The 13,906-nt window shown below is 40.9% G+C and overlaps 1 protein-coding gene across 6 annotated transcripts in view; it reads right to left on the bottom strand.

Moving 5' to 3' along the window:
- The window catches only part of tenm3 (teneurin transmembrane protein 3), a 336,797-nt gene continuing 322,891 nt past the window's right edge, over nucleotides 1–13,906 (bottom strand). For all 6 annotated transcript variants that reach the window (XM_068727440.1, XM_068727439.1, XM_068727438.1 and 3 more), the window contains 2 exons: nucleotides 13,600–13,730; nucleotides 1–2,422 (listed from right to left, as the gene is read on the bottom strand). In XM_068727440.1, the coding sequence (XP_068583541.1) occupies nucleotides 1,667–2,422; nucleotides 13,600–13,730 (887 nt within the window). In that variant the 3' untranslated portion in view covers nucleotides 1–1,666. The remainder of the gene's footprint in view (nucleotides 2,423–13,599; nucleotides 13,731–13,906) is intronic.

Raw genomic sequence — 13,906 nt, forward strand, 5'->3', positions numbered from 1 at the left:
TAGTTTCAAGGAGTTTTATTCTTTACCGTAGAAACACTGTACATAAATTACTTTCTCTGAGACTAATATTGATGTATGGATAAGTGGAATTTCTCAACCTTCAAAATAAAAAATATCAACCCATAAAACATTGTCAACTCGTCTCTGAAAAAAGATTGGTAGCATATGACGTTAACACTCTGTGTAAAGTTCCTGTTCTTTCCTTTAAAATTATTTAAGATGCCTTCCCAACCTTGTAAACACACATACACACAAAGAAAACTCCTCTATGAGAGTACAGAGACCCACAATCAATGAGAAAACATCCACATCGATTTTTGATTACTGTTACTCATTAAAGTCACTGATGGCGATGTACTGTCCCTTTAAGGAGAAACGAGCAAAAAACGAGGAGAGAAGCAACGAATAGTTACTACTCACAGCAACCCGGCCCCCCCAAAGCCATGACAACATGTTTCTATTGCAAGCAATACTACTACCTTTGACCGATAAAAGCACAAGGTCTATGCATTATGAGTCACATTTTGCAGAAGTGAAGGGCTCCTGGGCTGACGGGACCAGTGTTTAACCGGACCGGTGAGCCCACTCGGTCTGCAGAGAATTAGAGACAGCTGTGGCACCGTGGTTGCCCCGTTTCCTCACAGTCTGACACTGTACAATTTTAAAGACCTTGCAGAAGGACGGGGGATGAGAAGGAGTGGCTTTAGAACTGACCAAACAGATAATAGATAAGAAGGAAACAGAAACACAACTCAAAGTTTTGTTTAGTTCAGATCATGGTCCATTCCGGTGATGGTGGTGTAATAATAGTAGTAATAGTGGTATAGGTAATACTATGTAACTGTTTTTTGTTCATTTTTTTATCCCCTTTTTGTCTGAAGCAAATGCAAGTTTATATATAAAAACAAAACAAAAAATCAAAACAGAAAATAAAGTCTTTTTTTTGTCACTCGTACAAATTGTAGTCCTTTTTTGTGCCCGTATCTCTTAGACAGAGTCCACAACAGTTCCAGTTCCTTCAGTCATGAAGACAATAGATCCGATGGCTCATGGGGGTCTATAACCCAGAGTGACTGGTCACACCTGGACCCACGCAGATATGATACCTGCAACATCTGCGAGGGATCCACAGACATTTGTTACGTCGACTCCTCTGACAGTTTACAACTGTCTAAATGCTTGGGGGCTCATCTCATTGTGATGGCTGCGGAAATGCTCTGTCGGCGATTTGAACGAGTCTCTACACCCCACTGTTTCACAGCTAGATAGCACACAATTATAGCACTCAGGTTAGCCACCAGAGAGAGGGGGAGGGACATGCGTGCAGGCGGTTTAAAGGCAGAGAACAGGGTGAAAGATAGAAAATATAGATAGAAAAAGAAAGCGAGAGAGAAAAGGCATTGGTCCAAAGACTAAACCTTGTTGCAGGCGCATGAAGATTGTTTGTAACTATCACAACTGTAGTTTGTGTTTCGGGTCATTTGCGTTGAAGTGGTCGTTCACTATAAATCCTACTTCTCAGAATAAAACTAATTTGCAAAAATGGGGTCTCTTCAGTGGCTACTTTTAAGTCTCAGGACAGTTCATTCTGTGACATCCACTTTGTGTTAAAACTCAACTTTTTGTTAGTCTTTGACAGTCACACGGGGTAGAAATTGATGCCGTGTTACCTCCTCCCTATCTCACTCTGCCGTAGGAACTGCATGTTGTTAGCGCTGTCGGCTAGCTCGGGATACTGCTCTATGGACAACACATAGTAGCCATCATACCCCAAAACCTTCCCGCTGCTCAGCAGCTGCCTTTTCTCTCCCTCCGTCCACAGCCGAACTCCTTCCTCCCCGTCTCTCACCCGCTGCTGTTCGCGGGCCCAGGCGCTCGCCAGCGCCCTCTGCCGGGCGTGCTCCAGGATTCGTGCCTTCTCTTCGTCCAGCGTTGTCCCGTATCGCACATGGAGCGCCAGGGCGCCGTACTGCAGCTCCACGTCAGCGAAACGGCGCGTTCTCCCATTCATCACCGTCGTCGACTGGGACACTGTGACGTTCACACCGTTTTCCAGAGACTTTCTGCCTGAGGTGAGCCGCAGCGCGCTGAGGTCGTTCTCTGGCAGGCTGGTCTTGATGAAGTAGTGCGTGTCTCGTCCCTCCACTGTGTAATGTAGGTCTTCAAGGTAAAAGGCATTGTTTAAGACTGCAGCCACTTTGATGCAATCCTCATTGGCAATGTTGAGGGTGTTGGTTACCACGCGGCCTTGGATCACAGCGAGCATCACTCCCTTGCCAATCAGAGACTTGACAGTGGAGAACCACAGCCAGGGTTTGGCGTGGTCTGAATGCCGCCGGCTGAGCTGGATCTCTGGCATGCGCTCAAAGGACAGGAAGGCCTGAGACTGACGAGTCACCTCCTGCTGGACACCTGAGATAGACTGAGGACGAGAGGAAGAAGAGCAACGTTTGACTTCATGTGCTGCATTACCACATAAAAAGTTCATTACACACTGCTTTAAAACAACATTGCATGACAATATGGAAAAATTTGGATTTTTTGACATTAAAGGCGCTAAATTTTAAATTCAGAGTGGCAGTTTTCGCAGATTTTAAGCTGAAGCTCTGACTACAGACGAGTGAATTTAAAGCAAGAGTGGCCTGTCTATGGGGCCCTTTAGGTTTCACGTTTTAGATGGTAGGTTTATGGCAAGTGGGCTAATCCTTTTATTCATCAAATTTATATTAGTGATATTACGTTGTTTGATTTGAGAAAGCTCGAGCTGTATGGGTCCCTAACCCTAGAAGGTCCCTACAATCTTTGGATTCCTTGTGCCCTGAAAACAAATTAAAGTAGAGTGAACTGGTAACAAACAGTAGGAAGTTAGGACAAAGATTAGACACACTGAAAAAGAACAGTGATTACATGTCATCATGGTAAAGAGCTGGATATTCTTATGTACTCTAGCTACAGCTATGAATGACTGTTTGCTCTGTATTATATTAATAATACCTGTGGGTGTATGTTATTGTTATGTGTTTGTATGTACATTTTGATTCTCCATCCCAGGGACTGGGGAAGAAAATGAGACATCTGGCTCAGGGACATGCGGTTAGGGGAGGCAGGCAGAGCCTCACCTGTCATCATGACAAGTAAAAAACAAATAATGCTAAAATAAATATTAATATTTCTCTACTGATCTGTGCTATAAATGTAATTTATGTATGATTCCAATCATTTCAAGCATTTTTATAATCAAAATCGCTGAATTAGCACATGTCGTGTTCAAACAGAGAGGAGACACATGACTCACCTCAGATTGTGCAATCCCTCACAAACTGGGTTGAGCGGTGCCTTTTGCTTTCTCATTGTTTGTCACCACTGTAATACCTGTAGACACTTTTATTATATGTCCTTTCTTTCCATATAATAGGCACTGTATTTCACATATGTGTAGAACATATTTAGTGTTGCTGATCTGACAGAAACCGCAGTGAAAAAACACAGAGGGGCAAACACTACTCTGCCTCAATGAAGAGGGCCTGCGAGAGCCCACGGGTCGGGTTCATGCTTGTTCTGTCAGTCTTGGAACTTTGCACAAGTGTCATAGGTAATGGAAATACACTGCCTGGCCAAAAAAAAAGTCGCCACCTGGATCATCATGACTAGTGCCTACTGTACAAGCCTGTGGGGGTAGTGCTATGATCTGGGGTTGCTGCAGTTGGTCAGGTCTAGGTTCAACAGTATGTGCTCAAAGAATGAGGTCAGCTGACTACCTGAATATACTGAATGACCAGGTTATTCCATCAATGGATTTTTTCTTCCCTGATGGCACGGGCATATTCCAAGATGACAATGCCAGGATTCATCGGGCTCAAATTGTGAAAGAGTGGTTCAGGGAGCATGAGACATCATTTTCACACATGGATTGGCCACCACAGAGTCCAGACCTTAACCCCATTGAGAATCTTTGGGATGTGCTGGAGAAGGCTTTGCGCAGCGGTCAGACACTACCATCATCAATACAAGATCTTGGTGAGAAATGAATGCAACACTGGATGGAAATAAATCTTGTGACATTGCAGAAGCTTATCGAAACAATGCCACAGTGAATGCGTGCCATAATCAAAGCTAAAGGCGGTCCAACGAAATATTAGAGTGTGTGACCTTTTTTTTTGGTGGCGACTTTTTTTTTGGCCAGGCAGTGTATATATTTCATATGGCTTTTTGGCTTGACCGTTTAAAAATTTCCTCGATAGCACCCCCTACAAATATTCAAAATGTTTGATCTACATGTATGAAATTTGGTAGGCACATGGAGACGTAAAAAAAAGTCTCTTGGGACCATGCTCTAAAATTAATGTGAAATCGGACATTGTAGATGTAGAGCAACATAATGCATGTTTGCGCATGTTCTCTAGCGCCACATAGTGGATACAGGAACTGGTGGAATATGTGCACTACATAATTTCCAGCATCTCAGAGTCCAGCGGGAAAAATACGTTAAACTCCGGGACGCGTTGTCCGATGGTCAAAGCAATCGCAGCCGCGTCTGCTGGTGTCCCGCCAGTACCCCCGAGACGCAGGAAGGTGTGAGGGCCCGTACATCGCTGCTTGCAGCTTTAATTGTTGGAATGCTGATTCAGCATTCCAAGTATTGTTATCCTAATCTTTATTGTTGGAATGCTGATTCAGCATTCCAAGTATTGTTCTTCGAATCTTTATTGTTGGAATGCTGATTCAGCATTCCAAGTATTGTTCTTCGAATCTTTATTGTTGGAATGCTGATTCAGCATTCCAAGTATTGTTATCCTAATCTTTATTCTTCAACTATTTTTTCCGTACGTATTTTGGCACTTAATAACTTCCACATTTCTTAAAACCTTTTACAAACGAGGCCTATTTGCAGGCCTCAGCTAGAATAAAGATAAGAAATACCTAATTAAGTGTATAATTAAATTAAAAAATTAAAAAATTAAATTAAATTTTTTTTTTTTTTTTTTTATATATTTTTGAGATGAGAAAAATCATGGAACTATCAGAATACATGTTACAGGTTAACATAAGATAAGGATGGAACACAGCACAACTTGGAAAATTCAAAAGCTCGCTCTGGAAAAACAGCAATTTCAGGATATTGTTTTTTGGAAAGTATGGAAATCCAAGATTTTAAATATGCTCAGCTCTTAGAACAACTGATATAGGCTCTATATACACAGTTATACATAGATACAGTGAAACATTTATAAAATATAGAACATATAAAATTAAAAAACTGATTAAATATTCCAATATTTGAATAAAAAAATATTTTTTAAATTCAAAAACACTCTATATCACTTCTATGTATCACTCCTGATGTTCAATGAATCAAAAGACAGAAGATTGGACCTTTTTTGAGTGTTTTAAGCTCTTTCTAAGCCCTTTTTAGTTGTGTAGTTTAAGGTCAAATACTGCTTCAGATTCAGCCCACTCTCTCTGTTCAGGGCTGTATCTCAGCCCCCCTTTCTCCGATTTTCACCATTGAGACATCCTTCGAACAGTAGGAGCCAATAGAATTGCCTGGAATTGCCATTCTACTTCCTCATACTTTCAGCTACAGACACCATTTAAACTTTCAAATGTTGAGAAAACCCTGATCAATGATTGTATGTTATAATCATTTTGATATCTTTTATACTTTTTGAGCTGTAGCAATTTTGCTTTTGTGTTTTTCAGTCCTTTTCTGCTTTTATAATGGGTGTGTATTGCGCAGCTTAGAGTGCGTGATGTCATCGCTAGAGTGAAGAGAAGCCTGAGATTTCTGTGAAAAAAATATTTGTCTTTTGCGACTGACTCCTCAATTTTCACTCTACATGCATCATTTTTGGATGGAAACGTAGCTAATCTTGTCCTTGTCGTAGACATATGACTATGGAATCTCACAGATTTACACATTTGGCACAAAAGCCTTTACTTGAGAGGAAAACCAACTTTCTCCTCCATAGACCCCAATGTTAAAACGTACTTCAAAAAAGTCTTGCACAGACAACTGTACCCCATTTCTAAATCGCCATTGAAGCCACTTTTTTTTACACTACAGACACAATTTCCGCATGATCTGTTCTTCAAGTCATCCTCCCTCTCCAGTATTAATATTGGAGCAATAGGGGCTATGGTTATGGTGTTTTGGGGGTTTTGTTTGACAGGTGTTTCCCAGTCTTTTCTCATGAAAAGGCGGCAGGCTCACAGGTGTTTGTGCTTGAGCTAATTACTGATGTTTATAAACACACAGACTCACAGACACAAGCCTCACTCTATCTCTCTGTGTCTCTCTCTGTCTGCGTGTGTATCTCTTTCTCTGTGTGTCTCTCTATCTCTCTCTGTGTCTCTCTCTCTCTCTGCGTGTGTATCTCTCTCTCTGTGTGTCTCTCTCTCTCTGCGTGTGTATCTCTTATACAGTCATTCAGGTATTAGAGACTTTTAGAGGACCCCCCCCACACACACACACACACACCATTTTAAAGTACAAGCCCCACCGAATGAATTCCAACTGAAATGCTTTTGATGAAGCCTGTCATTTAATAACCTGTTTGTGTTTATCTAACATTATGATTCAGTCTCCTCTCCTCCTGTCTAACCCACCCAGCCCCACCCTTTCAAAACAAAAGCCCCATGGATTAACTGTATTTAAACATTAAGCTCAAAATGAGGCTTTTTTGTTGAAATAATTAATGTTCTTACTAATACTACGACAACTACTACTACTGCTGCAAATATTTCTAGTATTACTACTACTGCTACTAATACTACTTCTACTACAACTTTTTACAACTTTTGCTGTTGCAACTATTACCATTACTACTACTGCTATTATTACTACCACTACTGCTAATACGACCAGTGCTACTATTACTTATACTACAACTGCTACTACTACTACTACTACTACTGCTGCTATTCATACTACTACCAGTACTAATACTACTACAGCTATTAGTATGAATGCTACTAGTATTTCTACTACTGCTATTACTGCTACTTCAAATACTGCCATTACTATTACTAATACTACTACTTCTTCTACTACTACTACTGTTATATTAAATACAACAACCACTGCTACAGCTATTACTACGACTACTTCTACTACTTCTTTGAATTACTAATACTTCTACGACTAATAATACTTCTATTACAACTACAACTTCTACTACTACTATAAATATCTCTAATGCTACTAATACTTCTACTTCAAACAATACTTCTACTACAACTTCTACAAATATCACTACTGCTGACATTTTTTAAGCCACAGAAACCATTCGAATATCAAAATGTTCAGCTCTTTCAGGAGAGAGTGATATGACTTTTCATATTTATAATCTTTTACATTTTTGAATTATTAAGTTTTTTGCAATTTGTTTTGAATAAGATATCTATGGAGAAAATCTTCAAATCCTGTTAAACTTCTTCAATTTTCAAAGCCTTCTTCTTTCTCATACTTTCAGCTACAGACACCATAGTTAGATGTTTCAACTAGAAGGGTTTTCAGCAGTGCAGTTTAAATGCTTTCGGGCTTCAACATTTTTCAGACAGGTAGTCTCTCATTTCTGTATTTTCAGCAATGTTTTTGCAATTCATTTCAGCTTTCAGCTTTCAGCATTCCAACGCATTTTCAGCAGGAAATGCATTTTCTAGTTATTGTTGGAATGCTGATTCAGCATTCCAAGTATTGTTATCCTAATCTTTATTCTTCAACTATTTCTTCCGTACGTATTTTGGCACTTAATAACTTGAGCATCTTTTCAGCTACAGAAACCGTTCAAATATGAAAATGATCAGCTTTTTCAGGAGAGGGGTGCTATTTCTCATCATTTTTCTAATCTTTCAACTTTTTGAATTATTAAGCTTTTTGCAATTTTTTTTTGAATGGGATGTCTATGGAGAAACTTTTCAAATCCTCTTAAACTTGTTCAACTTTCAGATCCTTCTACTTCCTCATACTTTCAGCTACAGACACCATTTAAACTTTCAAATGTTGAGAAAACCCTGACCAATGATTGTATGTTATAATCATGTTGATATCTTTTACACTTTTTGAATAGTATCATTTTTGCTTTTATGTGTTTTTCAGTCCTTTTCTGCTTTTATAATGGGTGTGTATTGCGCAGCTTAGAGTGCGTGATGTCATCGCTAGAGTGAAGAGAAGCTTGAGATTCCTGTGAAAAAAATATTTGTCTTTTGCGACTGACTCCTCAATTTTCACTCTACATGCATAATTTTTGGATGGAAACGTAGCTAATCTTGTCCTTGTCGTAGACATATGACTTTGGAATCCCACAGGTTTACACATTTGGCTCAAAAGCCTTTACTTGAGAGGAAAACCAACTTTCTCCTCCATAGACCCCCAATGTTAAAACGTACTTCAAAAAAGTCTTGCACAGACAACCGTACCCCATTTGTAAATCGCCATTGAAGCCACTTTTTTTTACACTACAGATCCAATATTCGCAGGATCTGTTCTTCAAGTCATCCTTGCACTTCAGTCTTAATATCGGAGCAATAGGGGCTATGGTTATGGGAGTTTTGTGGTTTTGTTTGACAGGTGTTTTCCAGTTTTTTTCTCATGAAAAGGCGGCAGGCTCACAGGTGTTCGTGCTTGAGCTAATTACTAATGTTTATAAACACACAGACTCACAGACTCTCCAACTGCTGCGTCGTCACCACGGGAACCAATGACACACACACATACACACACACACACACATACACACACACACACACACACACACACACACACACACACACACACACACACACTCTCTCTCTTTCTCTGTCTGTCTGTCTGTCTCTCTCTACACACTCAGTACATATAACTGTCTGTCTGCCTCACTCACTCACTCAGTACATATAACTGTCTGTCTGCTCTTCTCACTCAATCCAGATGACTGTCCGTCCACCTGTCTCACTCACTCACTCAGTACATATAACTGTCTGTCTGCCTGTCTCACTCACTCAGTTCATATAACTGTTTGTTTGCCTGTCTCACTCACTCACTCAGTTCATATAACTGTCTGTCTGCTTGTCTCTCTCTCCAAATCACTCAGTCAATGTAACTGTCTGTCTGCCTGTCTCTCTCTCCAAATCACTCAGTCAATGTAACTGTCTGTCTGTCTGTCTCTCTCTCCCACTCACTCAGTACATATAACTGTCTGTCTGTTCTTCTCACTCAATCCAGATGACTGTCTGTCCACCTGTCTCACTCACTCACTCACTCACTCACTCAGTACATATAACTGTCTGCCTGTCTCACTCACTCAGTTCATAGAACTGTCTGTTTGCCTGTCTCACTCACTCACTCTGTTCATATAACTGTCTGTCTGTCTGTCTCTCTCTCCCACACACTCAGTCCATCTGACTGTCTGTCTGCCTGTGTCTGTCTCCCACTCACTCAGTACATATAACTGTCTGTCTGCCTGTCTCACTCACTCACTCACTCACTCAGTTCATATAACTGTCTGTCTGCTTGTCTCTCTCTCTCCCGCACACTCAGTCCATCTGACTGTCTGTCTGCCTGTCTCTCTCCAAATCACTCAGTCCATCTACCTGTCTGTCTGCCTGTCTCTCTCTCCCACACACTCAGTACAAATAACTGTCTGTCTGCCTGTCTCACTCACTCAGTACAAATAACTGTCTGTCTGCCTTTCTCACTCTCTCACACTCATTCATTCAGTCTCTCTATCTCTGTCTTCCTGTCATTCTGTGTTACTCTCTCTGTCTTTCTTTCTGTCTCTCCCTCTCTCCCTCTGGCTCTCTCTCTGCTACCACTACTGCTGCTATTCATGCTACTACCAGTACCAATACTACTACAGCTATTAGTACGATTGCTACTAGTACTAATACTACTGCTATCACTTCAAATACTGCCATTACTATTACTACTTCTTCTACTACTACTACTGTTATATTAAATACTACGACCACTACTACAGCTATTACTACGACTACTGATACTACTACTTATACTGCTTCTTCTAATTACTAATACTTCTACTACTAATAATACTTCTACTACAACTACAACTTCTACTACTACAAATATCACTACTGCTGACATTTTTTAAGCCACAGAAGCTGTTCAAATATCAAAATATTCAGCTTTTTCAGGAGAGGGGTGATATTTTTCATATTTGTAATCTTTAAACTTTTTGAATTATTAAGCTTTTGCAATTTGTTTTCAATGGGATATCTATGGAGAAAATCTTCAAATCCTGTTAAACTTCAACTTTCAAAGCCTTCTTTCTCATACTTTCAGCTACAGACACCATAGTTAGACGTTTCAACTAGAAGGGTTTTCAGCAGTGCAGTTTAAATGCTTTCGAGCTTCAACATTTTTCAGACCGGTAGTCTCTCATTTCTGTATTTTCAGCAATGTTTTTGCAATTCATTTCAGCTTTCAGCTTTCAGCATTCCAACGCATTTTCAGCAGGAAATGCATTTTCTAGTTATTCTTATTCTCCATCTTCCACATCAGAGTTTGCCGCGAAACTAGTCCCACAGCGTTGCCAACACCTGCTCAAAAAGTAATTCAACACGTGCGGCTTGATCGGGAATCGTGAGCTATGACTTTTATAAGAAATTCGTCCAGCGGTTTCCCCGAAAATCGCGATCTACGATGAAAAATCGGCCCATTGACTTGAATGGGATTTCGGCGTGAAGAAAGCAAAAAAAACACTTAACTTTGGACCCATATTGACCAGCCATACTTTAACGTAGAAACATGATTCAAAGTTTAAAACGTAGACAAATTGATGGACGTTATTGAGCCAAATGGACATTTTGCTAGCTAGCATAGTTTTCATGAAGTCACCGATTTAGTTTCAGCAAAACTTTGGGTCTGTTTGAGATTTTATAATGGGTGTGTATTGCGCAGCTCGTTAAGTGCTAGAGTGATGACATCACGGTCAGAGTGAAGCAGAGCAGGAAAATGTTCTGTGATTTTTCCAAACAAATTGCTCCCATTCCCACAATTTTTACTCTTTATACACCATTTTTGCCAAAAAGCTTGGAAATCTTGTGCTGGTCGCAACAAAGTGTCTATGGAATCCAACGGACTTACACATTTGGCTCAAACAGCTGTGGAGCGACATGAATTCCAACCGACTGCCCCATTAGACCCCATGTTAAATCAGAAAAGAAATTTGTCAAAGAAAGCAGACGGTACCAGTTTTGTAACTTGCGCTGGCGCTCACATTTATAACACTCTAAACATAAAAAACATACCAGGGCGTTCGGCAGAGTCTTAGCTCTCTCACGGTGCACTTATTTTATTGATTGGACTGATGGTTTTGGTATAAAGTGCATTTGTTTGACAGGTGTTTTCCAGTGTTTTCTCATGAAAAGTCTGCCAAGCTCACAGGTGTTCTTAATTCAGCTAATTACTGATGTTTATAAACAAACAGACTCACAGACTCTCCAGGCCCTGCGTCGTCACCATGGCAACCAGTGACACGCACGCACGCGCTCTCTCTCTCTCTCTCTGTCTGTCTGTCTGTCTCTACACAGAAGGATTTACAAATAAATGTGACTCACAAATGCACGCAGAACAAATATATTTCTGCATTTGTATGTATTTGTGTGTGGATGTTTTCTATTTGTTTGTGGATTTGTGTGTATTTGTTTGTGGATGTCTTCACATTTGTTTTTTGAGACTCCCCTGCCTGGCCGGATTCACAAATACGTTTTTTTAACATGGACCTATCTGTAGCCAATCAGATGTCAGCCTCATTTTCAAGCAATCACATGAGCGCAGCTCCCCCCTCCCCTCCCCACGAGGCTGCCAGCTGTGTTCACACCGAACGCAGGGCGAATTATTCGCTTGATGAGACTACATACAAAGTCTTTGCACAGACACGATGAGACTGCAGTGACGCGAATTTTGCGCGGCGCGTTTGGGGCGACGCGTTTGAGGCGACGCGTTTGGAGCGTCGCGTTTGGAGCGTCGCGTTTGAGGCGTTTGGAGCGACGCGTTTGAGGCGACGCGTTGGGAGCGTCGCGTTGGAAGCGACGCGATTGAGGCGTTTGAAGCGACGCGATTGAGGCGACGCGTTTAAGGCGACGCGTTTGAGGCGTTTGGAGCGACGCGTTTGAAGCGACGCGTTTGAGGCGTTTGGACCGACGCGTTTGGGGCGTTTGAAGCGACGCGTTTGAGGCGTTTGGACCGACGCGTTTGGGGCGTTTGAAGCGACGCGTTTGGGGCGGCGCGTTTGGGGCGTCGCGTTTGAGGCGCTTGGAGCGACGCGTTTGGGGCGATGCGTTTGAAGCGACGCGTTTGAAGCGACGCGGTTGGCGCGATGTTCCTCCTGTCATCACTGACGTCCTGTTGTTGTTGAATCAGGAAGTACAAACTGTAGCCGTCTGTGTTCACCCAGAGCTCTACGCAGGGACGTGCGGTCAGGGTGTGATGATGAAATGTAAAAAACAAATAATGCTAAATAAAATACATATTAATATTTCTCTACTGATCTGCGCTATAAATGTAATTTCTGTATTATTCCAAACATTTTTATAATCAAAATCTCTGAATTAGCGCATGTCCTGTTCAAACAGAGAGGAGACAGTGAGGTGAGGCAGTGACCAGCTGTTCCTCACCTCAGACTGTGAATCCCTCACTAACTGGGTTGAGCGCGTGCCTTTTGCTGTCTCATTCCTGCACACACTGTAATATTTGTAGACACTTTCATTATATGTCCTTTCTTTCCATATAATAGGTACTGTATTTCAAGTCTGTGTAGAACATATTTAGTGTTGCTGATCTGACATTAAGGGGAGGCAAACACTACTCTGCCTCAATGAAGGGGGCGTGCGAGAGCCCAAGGCTCAGGTTTATCGCGTCAATTAACACAGAGCAGATCGACCCAGGCAGGAAGTCAGACACCGATAAGGGATAGGGCATCCGGTAAGTTTTCAAAATAAAAGCGTCAGCTTTAACTTGGTTTAACTTTTTCAAGAGTATGAATCTAAAATGCAGAAAAGAGAGAAGCATTATCTCAATCGAACCTCAACGATACTACCGGTAACATCAGCGTGTATATATATATATATATATTGCGACGTCTTCGGGCAGTAGAAGCCACACTGTCAAAATTTCTTGCAAAATGTTCTCGTTTGGTTATGTCATTTGTTCCATGACTTTTTTCTCCATTGCGTTTGCTTTTCTTCTTTATTGTTTTTATTATTTTGCATGTATGAAATTAACTTTTCTTTTCTAATGGTCATTTCCTAACAGTATAGTATACCTTTATGATATATAAAACATTTTTATGTTATATTTAGTTTTCCTTTTTTCTATTAAAAGAAAAAGATAACTGTTAGAGCTAACAAATGTATGCTGCTACGCCATTGTAGGTGAAATTAAAGTTAAAATATATTCAAATATTAGTACTAAAATCAGTATAATACAGTTATGATCACATCAACGCTTGAAGGTTTGAGCAGTGCAGCAGCATTTTGTGCTCCATGTTGATCTGAACACATGATGAGTTCAGCCTTCTGCTATTACAACAGGCCATTGCTGCTCTTAAGCCATCTGCAATTCGTCCAGCCTTTCTATCTATGAGTACTCAGTATACGTACAGGCAGGTCGTCCCACAGCTGGCTCTTCTTCATCTCCAGTGATGGCTGCGTCAGGTCAAACTTGGGAATGGGGAATCCTGGGATGGCGTTGTGGAGATGGAAGCCAAATGTGACCAACCAGATATTGACATCTACAGAGAAACAGAGCAGTGGATGTGGAAAAGAGAAAAATAAAAGAAGTTGATGAGCATGTTGCTTTGATGATTTGCACTCAATAGAGGCGTCTGTATATTTCTTATGCTTCTTATAATAACTTTATAAACCCTTTTAAAGGTATAATATGCAGGATTTTCCCAATAAACAATGT

This window comes from Cebidichthys violaceus, unplaced genomic scaffold, assembly GCF_023349555.1.
Source record: "Cebidichthys violaceus isolate CVI_PGR_0920_01 unplaced genomic scaffold, fCebVio1.0.p SCAF_4, whole genome shotgun sequence".
NCBI lineage: Eukaryota > Metazoa > Chordata > Actinopteri > Perciformes > Stichaeidae > Cebidichthys > Cebidichthys violaceus.